The sequence below is a fragment of the Trametes versicolor genome, assembly GCF_000271585.1.
Source record: "Trametes versicolor FP-101664 SS1 unplaced genomic scaffold TRAVEscaffold_13, whole genome shotgun sequence".
Taxonomy (NCBI): domain Eukaryota; kingdom Fungi; phylum Basidiomycota; class Agaricomycetes; order Polyporales; family Polyporaceae; genus Trametes; species Trametes versicolor.
In genome coordinates this window covers 496,477-513,057 of record NW_007360333.1, presented here as the reverse complement: position 1 = coordinate 513,057, position 16,581 = coordinate 496,477, and the positions used below count along the sequence as shown (strand labels likewise).

General features: G+C 57.8%; 5 protein-coding genes across 5 annotated transcripts; 1 reads left to right on the top strand and 4 right to left on the bottom strand.

Annotated features, from left to right (window-relative positions):
- Window positions 1-242: 242 nt before the first annotated feature.
- Window positions 243-1,827, top strand: TRAVEDRAFT_53070 (uncharacterized protein; the record flags this gene model as incomplete). Its single annotated transcript, XM_008046021.1, has 5 exons — window positions 243-478; window positions 541-696; window positions 761-1,018; window positions 1,080-1,277; window positions 1,326-1,827. The coding sequence occupies 5 exons, from the start codon at window positions 243-245 to the stop codon at window positions 1,825-1,827; spliced, it is 1,350 nt and encodes a 449-aa protein (XP_008044212.1).
- Window positions 1,828-1,984: 157 nt separating this feature from the next.
- Window positions 1,985-3,214, bottom strand: TRAVEDRAFT_53069 (uncharacterized protein; the record flags this gene model as incomplete). Its single annotated transcript, XM_008046020.1, has 5 exons — window positions 1,985-2,200; window positions 2,263-2,591; window positions 2,658-2,733; window positions 2,789-3,075; window positions 3,145-3,214. 5 exons carry the CDS (start codon window positions 3,212-3,214, stop codon window positions 1,985-1,987), a joined length of 978 nt encoding a protein of 325 aa, XP_008044211.1.
- Window positions 3,215-4,483: 1,269 nt separating this feature from the next.
- TRAVEDRAFT_88664 (uncharacterized protein) lies at window positions 4,484-8,308 on the bottom strand (the record flags this gene model as incomplete). Its single annotated transcript, XM_008046019.1, has 5 exons — window positions 4,484-4,552; window positions 7,389-7,717; window positions 7,778-7,853; window positions 7,907-8,193; window positions 8,251-8,308. Coding segments are annotated over 5 exons (819 nt in total), but the record flags the coding sequence as incomplete, so codon positions are not given.
- A 1,136-nt stretch (window positions 8,309-9,444) lies between these two features.
- Window positions 9,445-13,236, bottom strand: TRAVEDRAFT_155393 (uncharacterized protein). The gene is made up of 12 exons (XM_008046018.1): window positions 13,058-13,236; window positions 12,960-13,007; window positions 12,857-12,883; window positions 12,427-12,805; window positions 12,348-12,370; window positions 11,533-12,297; window positions 11,399-11,478; window positions 10,852-11,345; window positions 10,550-10,797; window positions 10,295-10,501; window positions 10,072-10,231; window positions 9,445-10,015 (listed from the first exon to the last, which is right to left on the bottom strand). The coding sequence occupies exons 1-12, from the start codon at window positions 13,166-13,168 to the stop codon at window positions 9,654-9,656; spliced, it is 2,904 nt and encodes a 967-aa protein (XP_008044209.1). The 5' UTR covers window positions 13,169-13,236; the 3' UTR covers window positions 9,445-9,653.
- Window positions 13,237-15,703: 2,467 nt separating this feature from the next.
- Window positions 15,704-16,417, bottom strand: TRAVEDRAFT_135175 (HET-domain-containing protein; the record flags this gene model as incomplete). The annotated part of the gene is made up of 3 exons (XM_008046017.1): window positions 15,704-15,822; window positions 15,880-16,180; window positions 16,322-16,417. Coding segments are annotated over 3 exons (516 nt in total), but the record flags the coding sequence as incomplete, so codon positions are not given.
- Window positions 16,418-16,581: the final 164 nt, after the last annotated feature.

Sequence of the window (16,581 nt, the reverse complement as noted above, 5' to 3'; positions counted from 1 at the left end):
CGTGTGCTCACTTCGCTCGGGTTATCAGCAATTTCTTTCCCGGGCGCAACGAGCGCCTACTGATGGGGGCGGTTGTGCGCCTAAGGTAATGACATCATCGGTGGCGGACGACCACCTCCAGTCGCGGGCGACAGCCTGGAGACACATACCTCTCTCCCTCTCACCACCACCACTACCACTATAGAAGCAACATTTTTCTCCTCCAATCCATATCTTCATACCCCAAGAACATCCAACACAACATGACAGACACTCTCATCACTATCCCGGGGGTCACCGCGCATCACATCCTCGGCGAAGCCAACGTTACTCTCGGCGCAGGCGACCTCAACATCGTGCCGGCGGTAGGAGGGAAAGACCTTACCTTGACCGTAGGAGGAGCCGCGTTTGCGCTAAAGAAGGGGGTTGAATTCGGCACGCTCGAGGACGATGCGCGGGCGTACGTGTTCTCTCCGGAGATCGAAGGCGTTCCAGGCGGGTGAGCAGCGCCTGTCTCAAATTGGCGTCGATTCAGGGTGCTCATTTCACTTTCCTCGCAAGATACGTGAAGCTCGGCTTGCCGGAGGGTGTCACGGAGGACGGTTCGCGACTGTCGGAGCTGCAGACACGGTTCGAGGAGATTCTGATCGAGCACGGGCTGCTGCAGCCCGCAGAGGAGTCGAGCGCGCGCCAGAAGATCAAGGACGCGATCTCTTCGTAGGGCTTCCCCTGTACCCGGCCTCGATACCTATCACTTATTCGGGCTATCATGAATGTGTAGAAAGAACACCGCGTCCCTAGTAACCATACCTGGCGCGGTTGCCGCGCAGGTTCTCGGCCAGGAAACGACCATTCTCTCAGAAGGCGCCCTCTCGTTAGCCGTAATCTCTCGGACAGAGGGAGAGTCTGTCGAACCCTTGTTGACCTTGACGGTCGGTAAGGCTACCTTCCCTTTATTCAAAACGACAACATTTGGCACACTTGCGGACGACTCGCGGACATACCTGTTCACACCCCAAGTGGAGGGCGCTGTCAAAGGGTAAGCATTTTATCTCGCTTTTCGCTATGACAAGATACTGAGGATTGCGTTGTCCGCATAGGCTCGTAGCCATCGTACTACCGGAATCTATTGAGCAACCCGGGAACGACCTGGCGGAGCTGCAGAACGACTTCGAGCTCGCGCTCATTGAATACGGGCTGCTCAAGGACGGTCTTGAGGCCTCCGCAGACGAGGTCGGCCGCAGCGTGCGCGAAGACTCTGTGCGGCTCGCACAACGCGTCCGCGAGGCCAAGGAACTGTGCGTCTGCCCCTCCCCCCTCTCACCAGCAATACTGACCCCCTGCAGATACCTACAAACACACCCACGCACGACTAACCCAGCGCGCTTCTCCAACACCACGCACAACGTGACAAGTAGCAGCGAGTCCGGCACCCAATCTATCGCAGACGCCGCGCGCTGGGTGTCCGGCGCCGTCACCTCCGCCTCGTCCTCCGCGGGCGCGTGGATCGCGAGCACCTTCGTGCCCACGCGCCCCGAGGCGACCGCGCAGCTCGACGCCGCGGCCCGCGGTGCGTCTTCCATTGCGCAGGGCGTGGTGGAGGGCGCGGGCGAGGTCAAGGACACGCTCAAGGACGCAGCGGGGGCGGTCGTGGAGAATGACTATGGGGCGGAGGCGCGCGGGGTCGTGGGTGGCGTCGGGCAGAGCGTGGCGAATGTGGGCGCGGTCGCGGGGGATGCGGCGACGGTGACGAGTGGGGCGGCGCTCGCGTTCGCTGGGTTGCAGGGCGCGGCGGGCAGGCAGGACGCGGAGCAGCGTGAAATTGAGGGCGATAGACACGAGACGTGATTGAATCTTTGGTGGGCAATGGACGCTCACGGAAGTTGTATGCTGGATCTTGAGTAGTTTCCATTGTACACATAGCCGGACGGTAGCTTATGAATATCCTTTATCATACATAGGATTTCCGGCCTGCCGGGAAAAACCAGATCTTGCTATGCGGAGCCTACACGATCTCCACAACGTCGGGCCCCGTATCACTGCTTGGAAGGCTATACGTCTCCACGCTCATAGACGGCTCAGAAGCGAACGAGACGGCGTACTCCCGCTTGTCCCCCATTGACGATGCGATGTGTATGGTCGGCAGCGCCTGCGAAGGGCTCAACACCGTGAAGCCGCGGCCCATCACGATGCGGAGAACCAGCATTTGCGGTGACAAGCACTGGCACAAAAGCACAGCGTCAGATCTCGCTGCATGCGCACGCGGAGGGCACTGGCACTCACGGTGAACATGACATAAAGCGAGAGGAAAAGTATTGAGGTCGGGCTATTCGTGCCGAGGGTGACCACATATGCGATCCCGAAGAGCGTGTATGGTAGCGCGCCCTCGACGACGAGCGCGGCGGCGCTCGTGTACCTGCGCACGACACGGGGGCCGAGCGTGGTCTCGACCGCACGCGCGCGCCAGAGCAGGCGACTGCAGATGAGGGTAGAAAGCGTAACGTTTAGGGCGATGACGGCGGAGGAGTAGGCGAGCGCGACCTTCGCGGCGTGCCCGACGAAGAAATTCGAGTGTGGTAGGCTGGTGAAGACGCAGGTCATGACGCCGAGCGCTGACCCGAACGGGCAGGGGGAAATCAGGCCACGCCAGTCTGACGAATGAGGTCAAAAGTGCTCACCTGCCGTGCCCAGATAGAGGATGCAAGGCGTGGTGATGACTCGCCAGTCTTCCCAAGCGACATAGCAGCGGTAAAGCTGTACAATCCGGTGAGTCTCGTGCCACACTACAGGCGTGCATTTTATTACTCACTAACAACGCATCGCTCATGAGGTTAAGCACGATTGACGCTGCGCTTCCGAAGGTCTGATACCATACTGCGGCGTTGTCAGCAAGATATGCCGCGGAGCCTCCGGGGTAGTTTGCGTGTGCAATCCACATCTCCTCTCCGAAAATGATCTGCACAACGACGTATACAGTGATCAAGAGCAGCAGGCTCGTGCTGAGATACAGAAAGAGACGGAAGCTCCTGGCATTCCTCGGGTCCTCGTTTCGCAGGATGATCATGGTGCTCGCACAGTAGAGCATGAGCTCAATCCCTATGCATGGCACCCTCAAAAGGTTAGTGATCGAACGTACTTATGGGTAGAGGGTAGACATCGACATACCGTAGAGCATGGCATTGAGGGCGTTCCCGACATAGAAACACCTCTGGAATACGACGTTCCCGTCGTCCATGGTCACAAAGCGTGGCCTGACAGCGGGTGAACAGGTTGCGATACGAACAGTACCAGGATGCAGTGGGGCCGGTAAAAGCATGCTCTACCGCCCAGGCTGAAGGCATCTCCTGCAGCTGAGATTACGCCGGCCGCGCGCGTGTAGCACGCTAGTACGGGAGACTGCGTTACGGTCTTGGAGTATCTTATCACCTCGATAAGACCATAAGACGCCATCAGTCATGCTGATGCTCAACCACTCAGGTCGCAGCGGTGGTGACTGCCAGTGGTCACTAAAGGGGAGAAGTGGCGCCACTGATGCATCGCCGTATGCGCGACCTTGAAGACAACTGACAAGATACGAATAATGAGCGGCTGGCGGGTCTAGGAAAGGCGTAAACACACCGTGACCGTGCTGTACCCGAGCCGTTGATACGCACAATACTTCATGTGTATCACATCGTACTCTGCGTCTCAGCTTGCAGTTGTCCGAGTCTCCTGCTGATGAGCTCACGACACGTTATCTGTGATAGGGGAGCGAGTGATTGAGTGATGAGCAGACAACAGTACTCTGAGCTTAGGCAAACAGTGTGACAGTCCTGGTAGTCAGCGCGGCTGCGGCCTGTCATCCGCCGAATGTACTACGCGTGTTCAGCACAGCCGCCGACGCTGTTCAGATGTACAACAGTCTTCATGTTGTTCCGCACGCGCACGGGCGGATTTAATCCTGCATCTACGCACGTTGGTGCATAGTATGCACGTCCTATTTTGAGCAAGATCACGAATCATCCGAGGCACGACAGAGGTCAGGGACACTACTCACCTTGTGTGTGAACCTTGGACGTGGTGGTCTGGAATGACTGGAGTAAAGTCGCTGCGGGCCAGTGTTGTGGGGATGTCGGGTGGAGCATAGCGTATGTCAGCGAGCGCAGGGGATGTGACGGGGAAGAAGGTCAAGACATGAATGCATTCAAGTCATGCCCCTGGATGTCGCGTACTGATCTTGAGGGATGTACAAATTGACGAACCGCAGCTGGTGAATAAAAGTACAATGGAATATGTCTTGTACAAAGTCCGCACCCTCCTCCCGTGACAATTCCTCAGCCACATATGCCAGAGAGAAGATAGCCACTCACAAGAGGGAACCCTACACGGCCTCCATCCCGTCCATCCCCGCGCTGCTCGGCCGACTACACGCATCCATGCTCAGGGACGGTTCCGAGGTGAACTGAGTGTCGAAATCCTGCTTGTCCCCCATCGACGTCGCGATGTGGATCGAGGGCATCGTCTGCGTCGCGGTTGACTTGGTGAAACCACGACCCATCACGATGCGCAAAATGATCATCTGCGGCGACACGCACTGATGACCAAGAAAGCGTCAGCTTCCAGGGCACATACGCATAGGCGGAAGGGACGCACGGTGAACATAACGTATATCGAGAGGAACAAGATCGAGGTCGGGTTCTCCGTGCCGAGCGTGACGACGTACGCGATTCCTAAGAGCGTGTATGGCAGTGCAGCCTCAACGATGAGCGCGACCGCCCCGGTGTACTTGCGTGAGACGTGCCGGCCGAGGGAGCTCTCGATCGTACGCGCGTGCCAAAGGAGGCGGCCGCAGATGAGTAACGAAAGGGTGACATTTAGCCCGATGACGACGGAGGAGTAGGCAAGTGCGACAGACGAGGCGCGACCGACGAAGAAGTCCGAGTTCGGGATGCCAGTGAATACGCAGGTCATAATGCCGAGTGCTGGAAAGGCGGAATGCAATATGTCGGTGTCTCTGGGCGGCGAAGGAGGGTTATAGGGCTTACCTGCAGTTCCTAGATACAAAAAGCCAGGGAAGATGATGGGACGCCAGTCTTCCCAAACGATGTAACAGCGGTAAAGCTACCGGCGCGGCAGGTCAGTCTTATTCATGATCGACATTGTCGTTCAGTCTCTACTCACCAGTAGCCCATCGCTCATGAGGCTGAGCACGATCGACGCTGCGCTGCCCATTGTTTGATACCATACCGCGGCGTCGTCGGCGAGGTACGCCGCGGAGCCCCCGGGGTAGTCCGCATGCACGATCCACATTTCCTGCCCGAACATGGCCTGTACCGCGACGTATACTGTAATCATGAGCAGCAGGGCTGTGCTGAGGTACAGGAAGAGCCGAAAGCTCTTCGCATTCCTAGGGTCCTTATTCCGAAGTATCATCGTCGTGCTCGCGAAGTAGAGCATGAGCTCGATCCCTATACGTGCCGGTGTGTTAGTAGGAAACGCGTGCACAGATAGCGGGAACAGACGGACCATAAAGCAAGGCGTTGAAAGTGTTCCCGACATAGAAACAGTTCTGGAACACAGCGTTTGCATCGTCATGCATCGTCACAAAGCGTGCAATGGTTGCGAGCGAGCAGGATGCGATACGAAAAGCAGGAAGATGGGGTAGAAGTATGCTCGGCCACACGTATACAGGAACCTCCCGCGGCTGAGATTCCGCGAGGTTCGGGTGTATAGCATCATGGCTGATAGAAGAAGTTGGTTCTCGGAGTGCGGTACTTTTGAGTAGCCCCTCCCTGGGCACAGTAATGCCGGCTGCTTACCCGTTACCTCCTAGTGGTCCCCGTACACGCCCTGATGAGAGGGAACTTCCAGAAGTCACCGCGGAGGATGTGTGGCCTCACAATAGCCGCTGTAACAGCACAATGGGTCTTCGTGATCTCGAAATCCGGTCCGCACGGTTGTGGCGCATGGTCCTGGTCGCCGAAAAGGGGAATCCGGCGTCCATCATCAGCGCTGTACTATACGAACTGGAACTCAAACAGCTGCTGTATGACGGGGAAGTGAGTGATCGAGTGATGAGCAGCGGACAGAACATTGAGCATACGTACCAGCGAAGATTTCGTGCACTGGCAGTGTGATACTATCGCACGACAGGAAGTGCAGGTCTAGGTGTTGTCAAGCAATGCAAATCGCCTTGTTGACCGCCGGCGTCCCTCACCCGATTGCTTTCAAAATGTTATAGTCAGTGAAAAATAGCCATATCTATGGGTGTGCGAGGTATGAAGGCGTGGTTATATCATGTAGAGGAGATATTTAGAAAAGGGCAGAGTCGGAAGTACAAAGTACGCCCGTACTGTATACATTCTCCGACCATCAAGCGACGTGCCTGGCCGTGCGCTTACAGCGCTGTGCAGGAAGGGAGACCCCCGAGGCGGGGCTTAACCTCGCGCTGAATCACTGGCGTTTGTATTACATGATGGCGAAATCGATGTCCTCTCACCGGAAGTATTCCAAGGCCCGCTCCCCATATCCGTTTGCAAAATGGGGGGACACATGGGGATGTGGGGCCGCCTTCTATGATAATAGGGGACAAAGCCATGATGTTGCCACAAAACCAGCCGAGTGGTGGAATCTGTTGCATATCCGCCAATATGTTCAGAGAGAGGGGGAGAGTGTGTGTGTGTGTGCTGAGAGAGAGAGAGCTTAGCGCTTCGGATTACACGAGCGCTTGCCCCCGCAAGCGCTTTGTTTAGCACAGCCGCCAATGCTGAGATGAACAACGAATTTGAATTCGAAGTTGTTCCGCCGCTCACACACCGGAATTTTCATCCATGCCCATTAGCGCGGGCGAGGTCAAGGACACCCCTATGTAGGCACGCCTTTGCCCAATGACTAGACCAGAATTGCCCAATGGGGTCTGGGGGATGACGGATGACGGATAATAGGGCGAATGAAAGAAGGCGCGTGGGATGCGACGGGAATGTGATGCCGCTGAACATCGACGGATCCAGCTTGCGAATAAAGGCACAATGGTATATGTCATGTGTGGTAGTGATCGTTACATCTGGAAATCGTACAAAGTCCGCACCTCCACCTCCGTAAAAACACACCGGCCCCATAAACCAGAAAAAAAACAGGAGCTCACGAGGAGAAACCCTACACGACCTGCACACCGGCCAACCCTGCGCTGCTCGGCCGACTATAAGCCTCCATGCTCAGGGACGGCTCCGACGTGAACTGGGTGTCAAACTCATGCTTGTCTCCCATCGACGTCGCGATGTGGATCGAGGGCATCGTCTGCGTCGCGGTCGACTTGGTGAAGCCGCGGCCCATCACGATGCGCAGGATGATCATCTGCGGCGACACGCACTATCGCCCAAAAATGTCAGTTGCGTGGTCTTCCTGTTCCTTGCAAAGCGGAAGGGACGTACGGTGAACATGACGTAGATCGAGAGGAACAAAATCGAGACGGGGCTGTCTGTGCCGAGCGTGACAACATACGGGATGCCGAACAGCGTGTACGGCAGCGCGGCCTCGACGATGAGTGCGACCGCGCCGGTGTACTTGCGCGCAACGTGCCGGCCGAGGGAGCGCTCGATCGTACGCGCGTGCCATAGGAGGCGGCCGCAAATAAGTAGCGAGAGCGTGACGTTGAGCCCGATGACGACGGAGGAGTAGGCAAGCGCGACCTCTGAAGCTTTGCCAACGAAGAAATTCGAGTTCGGGATGCCGGTGAACACGCAAGTCATGATGCCAAGTGCTGGAAAGGGGTGATGCGGTTTGTCGGCGTCTTCTGGGTGGAGGAGGGGACATGACTTACCTGCGGTACCCAGATACAGGAAGCTAGGGAAGATGATGGGACGCCAGTCCTCCCAAACGACGTAACACCGGTAGAGCTACGAGGATCAGCCCTCGGCATGATCAAGATTTCCACTCAATCGCTACTCACCAGTAGTCCGTCGCTCATAAGGTTGAGCACGATCGACGCTGCACTGCCCAACGTTTGGTACCATACCGCGGCGTTATCGGCGAGATATGCGCCCGAGCCTCCGGGGTAGTCAGCGTGCACGATCCACATCTCCTGCCCGAACACGGCCTGCACCGCGACGTATATCGTGATCATGAGCAGCAAGCCGGTGCTGAGGTACAGGAAAAGCCGGAAGCTCTTCGCGTTCCTCGGATCCTTATTCCGGAGAATAATCGTCGTGCTCGCGAAGTAGAGCATGAGCTCGACCCCTATGCATGCCGGTGGTAAGTAGTGTTCGCATGCACAGAGAGCGGGAACAGACGGACCGTAAAGCATGGCGTTGAAGGTGTTCCCGACATAGAAGCAGTTTTGAAACACAGCATTGGGGTCCTGCATGATGAAGAGATGGTGGGCGCACGGGAAGCGAAGAGAAGCGAGCCCATGCGGGGTAGAAGTAGCTTCCGCGACCCTGGTAGCCCATCCGGCTAGAACGCAACAGGATAGCGGGGAGCATGAGGAGTAGAGTTCTCGAAATGCGCTCCTGGATCACAGAGATCGAGCAGACGGCGGGCGGAGGGCGGGAACGTCAGAGTGGAAGGAGGCCACTAGCATTTGGGGCATATCCGCTGGACCCATACGCAATCGAGTAGGTCGCCGACGAGCCGGCCTGCGGTCAGGGGTCAGTCCAGTGATGATGAGGGTGCGTTGGGTGGCCAACAACGAGCTCATATGACCGAAAACAGCGCTCTCGCGGGTCAAGCATTCGACGGAGAGGAGCGAGTGCAGAGGAGGTCTTGTTTCGACGAGACCGAGACATCGCCGGAGTTTGAAACGGAGGAGTACCTCGATCGCAGGTATTGTTGTGAGCTGCACTTTGATCAGGCAACGACGAGCCTTAGTCTGCCTTAGTAGTCTAGCAAAGCCTGATAGAAGTCTAGTAGATCAATGAGAGAGCTTCCACGACGAATGTGGTTAGGATGGAATGCTGAGAAGAGAGTGGCCCGATTGCTTCCGCCCGGCAACTGTAGCATGCGCACCGAAGGGCCGAGGCGGAATGTCTTCACAGTCCGCGGACCGCCACACTGCCGCGGAAGAATCGAGGTCGACCCCAGCTCCGTGTGCACTTGCTGATGATGATTTGAAGCTTGGAGAGCCGATATGTGTCTCTGAATGAGAGGTTACGAGATACTCGATCGCTCGACGCTGGCAATCGCAGCTAAGTTGGTGACTGTCCGCCCGCTTCCTGTGAGTTAGTCCTGGTAGGTCAAGCACAATACAAGACAAGATAGACAGCCATCAGAGCATTGTGAGGATGTGGACGATGCGACTATGATGGTGGGGGAAGAAAACGCGAAGATGGGTAGACGTTGACAACAACCTTCGAACTTTAATATTAGACGCCCACGCCTCGTATCGATCCAATCTGGCCGGCGCTAGTTCCAGGTACCAACAGAACTTGACTGTCGCGAGCGTTTTGCTCGTATTAGCAGCAGGGATTCCGCAGGTAGTGCAAGATTGGTGCAATGAGAAGAATGTGATGAGAAAACTAGTGTACTTCCATGGATAGCGTATTATACAGCTAGTATATACAGTTCGAGTGCGATGCAGGATTCAGAGCGTGGTAAGCGAGTGCAGATACTAAAGTAGGACGAAAACAATTCCAAAGAGACTATGCAGAGCCGGTTCAAGTGCAGACGAGGAAAGAGGAACCACAGGTGCTCTCAACCACCTACTCGTCGCCGTCGTCGTCCAGATCGTCCATGATCCCCAGGACCCCGCCCTCGTTCGCCGGCGCCTCGTACACCGCGAACGCCGTCTTCGTCTTCGCCGCCGCGTCCGGCTCCACGACCTCCGCTGCCGCTTCCTCGGTCTGCCCCGCCGACGTCCACCCCTTCTGCCGGTCCGCGAACACCTCCGGACGGCGGTCGAGCAGCGTGTTCAGGTCCTCGTCGCTGATCACGCTCGCCTTGCCCGCCTCCGTGCTCGACACGACCTGGATCTTCTCGCCCTCGAGCCGGTGCATTTCCATCGCGAGCTCTGCGAGCGCCTGGTTCTTGCTCCGCTTCGCCGCGGTCGGGTTCTTGAACTCGCCTGAACGCAGCGGACATTAGCGAGACGAGAGCGGTCCCGATAGTTATACTGCGCACCTTTGGCGATGACCAGCGCCTCCAGCTGGCGTTTCTCTGTCGCCCGCTGCATGATCTTCGTCTCGATCGTGTGCGCGCACAGCAGACGGAAGATCAGGACTGGCCGCGTCTGGCCGATACGGTGCGCGCGGTCCTGTGCCTGCACATCCGCTTGGGGATTCTGCACCCGAGCGCAACTGTCAGCATACACTCGTCTATGCGCATACAGGGGCATAAAGCCTACCCAATCCTGATCGTAGAAGATGACCGTGTCAGCGGCGACCAGGTTGATGCCGAGGCCGCCAGAGCGCGTGCTGAGGAGGAAGAGTCGCGGCGCGTCGGGCGCGTCCCCGCCTTCCTGGAAGCGCCTGATGTCCTCCCGGCGCGACTCCATGTCCATGTTGCCATCTATGCGGCACACCGGCCAGTTCTTGCGCTCCTGGGCCCAGTCCTACAGGATTTGTAGTCAGTAACACGGCTAAAATATGCGCGAATTCACACATGCCTGGATGATGTCAAGCATCGTCGTGAACTGGCTGAAGAGCAGCACCTTGTGGTCGCGCGCAAAGAGCTCGTCCAGCAGGCGCTCGAGGACCATCATCTTCCCGCTCGCGTTCACCAGCTCGTCGCTCAGCGCCAGCTCGTGCGTCACCGGGTCCTTCGGCCAGTGGAAGAGGAACGGGTGCTGGCACACCTTGCGCAGCTGCATGATCACGTTCTTCAGGTTCTTGTTGTTCACCTCTTTCACTGTGTGCACGCGGTTGAGTACGACGATGTGCGCAGAAATGATCGCGTGCTTACCTGCGGCACGACGCTGCCACTCGCGCCCGAGCTCGCCTTCCTTGCGCCCGCTCTCCTGTCGCGCCTGCATCTCGCCCTCGTCCAGCCGCCGAAAGTAGTCCTCGTCGTCTGAATCCTCGACGTAGGTCTTCCGGTCCCCCGTGCGCAGGCCCTTTCCCTTGGCCTTCCTCTTCTCGCTCGTCACCTCGTGCAACGGCTTCTCATCCTCCTCCGACTGTGATTCCGCACCGTTCAGGTGTTCGGTCTCGGCCTGCATCTGCGTGATGAGGTGCTGGCGGAGCGCCTTGTCCCCCCGCACTGCGACTTCGTACAGCTCGCGCTGCTGCTCGGTCAGCGGCGTGTATAGCACGTACTCCTTCTTTGGTGGTAGCTGCATCTCGACATCTGCCTTCATGCGTCGTAGCAGGAACGGCCGCAGGATATCGTGCAGGGAATGGATAAGCTTCGACTCGCGTTCTGACGTGATCTTGCTTTTCAGCCTGCTCTCGTCGAACCTACAAGGCGATCAGGTATCTGCGAGCGGGGCGTGTACTCTGAAGAAATGTACCATGATTGGAAGGTGGCGAGATCACCGAAGACCTCTGGGAGGACGAAATTCAGCAGTGCCCACAGCTCCTGGAGGTTGTTCTACCATGCCAACGTCAGTATGAACTACGTGCGTCCAATACAATTTGCACGCACCTGGAGAGGAGTGCCAGTGAGCACCATGCGCGCCGCGGACGGGATCCTCTTGATCTCCCGCATGAGCACGCAGTCGATGTTCTTCAGCCGGTGCCCCTCGTCTACAACAATGAAGCCCCAGTGGAACTTTGCCAGTTCCGCGCGGTCGTTGATAATGATCTGGTACGTCGTCAGCACCACCGGGAAGTTCGTCTTCTGGTGCGGCTTCAGCGGTCTCTTGTTTCGCAGCTCTGCGGGCAACGGAGCGCCCTCGTCGACGGCCATCGAGTCCTCGAACTCACTCGAACCTGCCTCCTCTGCAGCCTTGCGTTTCTGCGTAGGAGTCTTCGCGGCGGCCCGGCCACCCCTGCGACCTCGTGCGGCAGCCTTCCCGCGAGACTTCGTCGGCACTACTTCCTCCACCTCGGAATCCGAGTCGTCCTTCCTTGCACGGCTCTTACCCGAACCGCGTCCACGTCCGCGCCCACGCCCACGGCCTCGGCCCCGTGTCGCCTTTCCTTGAGCAGGGGCAGGAGCAGGTGGGGGTGGTGCCGACTTCATCGCTTTCTGGTGGTACTCCAGGTCCACTGCGTCCATCACCAAGTGCTCTCGTCGGAGCGCTGCACGCTCCTCCTTGCTCCCGTAGTACATCACGACAGGGATGTCCGGGGCGAACCGCTGGAATTCGCGCTTCCAGTTGTCCAGCACCGCAAGCGGGCATACGACCATGAACGGGGCGACAGTGCGTTCACGAAGGAAAGCGTGGAACGCTATGGTCTGAATAGTCTGGAGAGAGTGCGTCAGATGTGTTGTACACACGGATGCGCCGTACCAACCTTTCCGAGGCCCATCTCATCCGCTGAAAACCGAGTCAGCTGTCGTCGTCCGGCCATATACGAGTTCGGTCGAACGTACCGAGGATTCCAGAGATCCCATTCTGATGCAGCCCAGCCATCCACGCGACGCCCTCTAGTTGGTAATCCTTCAACGTGGCGCCAGTGAGAAGGGCCGGTGGCTTGAAGGTACTTTTCGCCGCTGGGCTCTCTTCCGAGTCGTCTTGATCTGCAGTGCTCTCATGGGCCTCCCCCGCCTTGGCCCGCTTGGACTCCCGTTCATCCTCGGAGTCTGATACCACACGGGCTCGCTTTCGTGAGCTTTTGGCCGTGGACTGTGGCTTCTTTGGTTGCTTTCCGCGGACTGTCCGAGCCTGGTCCATCTGCCCCTTGAGAAGCCGGACGTATGTCGCGGACCTCTCGATGAGGCTCTCGAGTTGTGCGAGGCGGGTGTCGGTGTCCTAGTTAGGGGTAAGACCTCGTTGAGAGTTTGGAACATGGGGGGTACGTACATCATCCTCTTCACTCTGAATCTCCGCCTATACATCGATATGAGGTCAGCCGTGGTGCTAGGCACGACACCCCTTTCGTGGGGGCCATCCACACTCTACGCACCTTTACACTGAACAGGTCTTGCTCTACAGCCTTTTCATCGTCCTCAGCCTAAATCGTCCCCTCAGCATGTAACATGTCACGTATCGAATATGACCCACCTCTTCTATCGCGGGCGGGCTAGAGGGTGGAGAAGTAGCTCGCGTTGAAGGCAGTCGCGCCGGTGTACCCGTTGAGGAAGGACTTGAACGCGAAGATGGTGCAGCGGACATCGTGTGGGTATGCACGGTCGACGACGTGGGGGCCGATAGCGGCGACGGCGGCGACGGCGTTGAGAACGATGAGGACGGCGACGAAGGCGCTGAGCAAGATGTGGCGGAGGAGGCGTGACGAGGCCAGCGCGCGAGGGGTCACGCGTTGATCACGTCTGGTAACGCGTCTGTGACACGATCGTGGCCACTGTCACGGCATGCCTTGTCTCGACTCTCCCCTAGGCAGACGGGGGTGAAAATCACACCAACGGCGTGCCAGGGGGGGATTCACACAAGACCGTGTTCCATGACTGAGGCTTCCTACCGCAGGGCGTGCACAGACGTGCCCAGGGAAATCCAACACACGCTGACGAACTCTGCCAGTGCTACGGCTAGGCATGCAGTGCTGCTACCACCGCAACGGCATCCTGGCATGGGCTTGAGCGGCCTTTCCGTGAGGCTCCAGCGGCGTGCCAGCAGTCGGTTACGTCGTAAAATGCCCACTAGATGTCAAACTTCGCCGCTACAGGGTGTGAGTCTCTAAATACAAATATCGCATGTAGAGTCCTCCGAACTATGGGAGTTACGATGTCCATATCGACCTGTTATGTGTCAGCGATATCCCGAGTGCATATGCATATCCATATGCCACACATACAATCCGTCATGATATCCGACATGGTTTCTAGCTGGAGAAGAACTCTCCTTCCGATGGACTGCCAATGTACGATAGTCAAGACCGGCGCCGCCATAGATTCGTGGTGGAGCGTGCGAGCGACATCACCCTCTCGATGATAGCTCTGTGGGGGGATGTACTGTGCGATAGGGTGTCCGCTGACCATGGCCAGGTATCGGCCTGAGGGCTTGTGGATACACCGGCTGACAGCGGGGTCCACAGCAGCTTCTCGAGCTGCAACGTCGGGTCGTCTTGCGTGGGGTCGCTCTCGCCGGCAGCTGGGAGAGCCAACGGGGTATGCTGTGTAACACATGGACTGTCAGCATGCAAGACAGTGGGTTCCTCTCACGACGCGGATCTGTAGGATCTCTCACCGTTTGAGATCTGTAAATCGGAGACGAGCCGCGGCTATATCGCAGCGGAGAAATGGTGTCGGAGACCTCGATTGCGATCCAGAGGTTTCGATAGTCGCACACATCCGATCTGTCCGACGGGAACTCCAGTGTGAACCGCAAGAGCCGGCAATCGAGTGTGCTTGGTACTGGGGGCGCAGTGTCCAAATCTTCATCGGCACGCCGCCAGAATACGACGAACTCCGCGTCGGCCAACACGCGATCGGTGAGCGACGCCCCGTAGGCCAGGTCCCTGTGGATGTACGCCTTACTAGAGGTAGGGTGGATAGTCGGGGAATGAGATATTCCGACTGCTTCACCTGGCGGGAAATGGCGCAGTGTGAAGTGGATATTACTCTCTCCGTAAGAGCGCCTGTCTGTGTCCTGCTCGATGAGGTCGGTTATGATACAGATCTCACTCGCCGCAGAGAAGGTGGCCGTTCCCGGCCGGGATGAATCTGAGCTGACTTGGGCGAGCGCTGATCCGATGAGCGACAGCGAGAGCTGGATGGACTGCGGCTGTCTTCCGCGCCACATATAGTGCTGCGGATCAGGAGTGAGCAAGGTCGACAGGACGATCTTGCGCCGGGCGCGGTCACAGCGCAGAGGGGACAACACCAGGCCGAGAGTGCCGAGCTCTTCCCTACAGCGAGGGGCGATCTGAAAGTCCACACGGACCGGGTCCGTTTCCCAGAGTTGCTCGCGAAACCGGGTGCTTGCCGCCCCGTCGCCTTGGGATGGGCATGTCGGGACGGTGTCAGGGATGCAGCGTAGGATAGAGACCGTGGTTGGCTCCGGTCCTTTCGAGAACTGCCTGAGGACCTGGGCCAGGGTCTCCTTCGACAAACGGACGGTGCGTACCGGTTGAGTCGCCGCATCGTGACGATAGTCGTTGCATTCGACATGGGTTGTGACTGTCAGGCTGTCCGAGTGGCTCGCAATCCCTCCTTTCCACTGAGGCTGGCACAGAGGCAACGCGATGAGAAACCCGTCTTTGTCTTCGCATTGGAGGAGAGCAAGCAGGTGGGCGGGTCCGAGGCGCACACATCCCATACATAGCGGCTTGGTAGGGAAGGTGGACCCGGGCGGCAGTCGGCGGTCGGGGGGCGGCCAGCCTGAGAGAATATGGGGAACCCTCTTGATATCGATGCACAAGAGCACGATGTTCACTCCCTGAGGAGTCAATACGCTCTGAGGCCGTGGCACGTCTCCCTCCTTTCGAGAAACACGCGAGGCAAAGTACGCAGACCGTAGAGGACGGACGTCGCCGGAGTTGCAGAAGTCGGAAGGGGAGTTTGCTAGGAGACCGTGACCATACTTGGGGGACGAATGGATTACGGATGGGCCTTGATCGAGAACTAGCAGCGTGCGATAGGAGCCCCAGGCGAAGATGCTCTGGTCCGGTATGGTCCTGATGATCTCCTCTTGAAGACGGATGAAAGCGTTGGCACCCTCGCCGTAGATCGTGGGCATGTGGACCCCAAAGAGCCCCATCAGGGAGTATGCCCTATCCTCGACACGCGTAGTTTGTCTCCCACTAGCCCAGGACATCCTCCGCGCAGCGCTGATGGAGTCCAGCGCGACCCTCCCTGTCAGGATGGCGAAGTCTACGCCCGTGCAATCCTCGAGGATCGAGGCGAGCCCGATCTTCGTTCCGATAATACGCCACGACTTCGTCAGGAAGACCATCCGCTTCGGCGCGATGAGCTCTTGCAGCGTCCAACCCCGAGTGTGCCATCGGCTGCTTCGGAATTGAGAGGAGATGTCACTGGGGATGTCGCCGTCCGGGACGTCCGCGAGAAAGGTGTAGCAAATGTCGGCGTTCTTGTACAACTCGAACATCGAATTGATTGCCTCGGTAAGCTCGGCGCTGCTCGATTTGTCGATGCAGCAAGCGTCGTTCCAGATGAGACGGTATCCGGCATTCCGCGCAACCTCGCAGGCGCGCTTGATCTTGTCTGAGAGCTTCGTATGAGAGAATATCGTAGGTCCGGTAGCACCGTCGGGCTCCGCGGCAGACTGAGTGAAAGACGGTGCCTCTGTAGCTTCCACCTGGTCCTGCAGCCTTCGAACATCTTGATACGACTGCTCCCCGCCCTCTTCCACCGATCTCCACGTGTGGGACAGAATGGCATATACGACCGTCTGCGGATTATCCGTCCAAACGAAGTTTCCCGTGAGAGTGTCCAGAAAACGAGGCATACTGGGGCGTCCTAATAAACTGTGAGCAAGAGATCACCCTCCAAAAGGTATTCTAGGGATACTCACCTTCGTATCGCAACCCTGCAGTAGATGACGGGAAAACAGCCTGAGCAGGGTGCGAAGAGACAGGTACAAGAGGGCGATGAAGGGCTCACAGCATGTCT

Excerpts from the sequence above, each read along its gene's own strand:
- TRAVEDRAFT_155393 (XM_008046018.1), bottom strand. The coding sequence starts at position 13,168 with ATGTCCGCTGCACCATCTTCGCGTTCAAGTCCTTCCTCAACGGGTACA. Across the intron at positions 10,798-10,851 it reads GTGGCAGCGTCGTGCCGCAG|TGAAAGAGGTGAACAACAAG; the intron begins GTAAGCACGCGA and ends GCGTGCACACAG. Across the intron at positions 10,502-10,549 it reads TTGACATCATCCAGGCATGT|GACTGGGCCCAGGAGCGCAA; the intron begins GTGAATTCGCGC and ends CAAATCCTGTAG.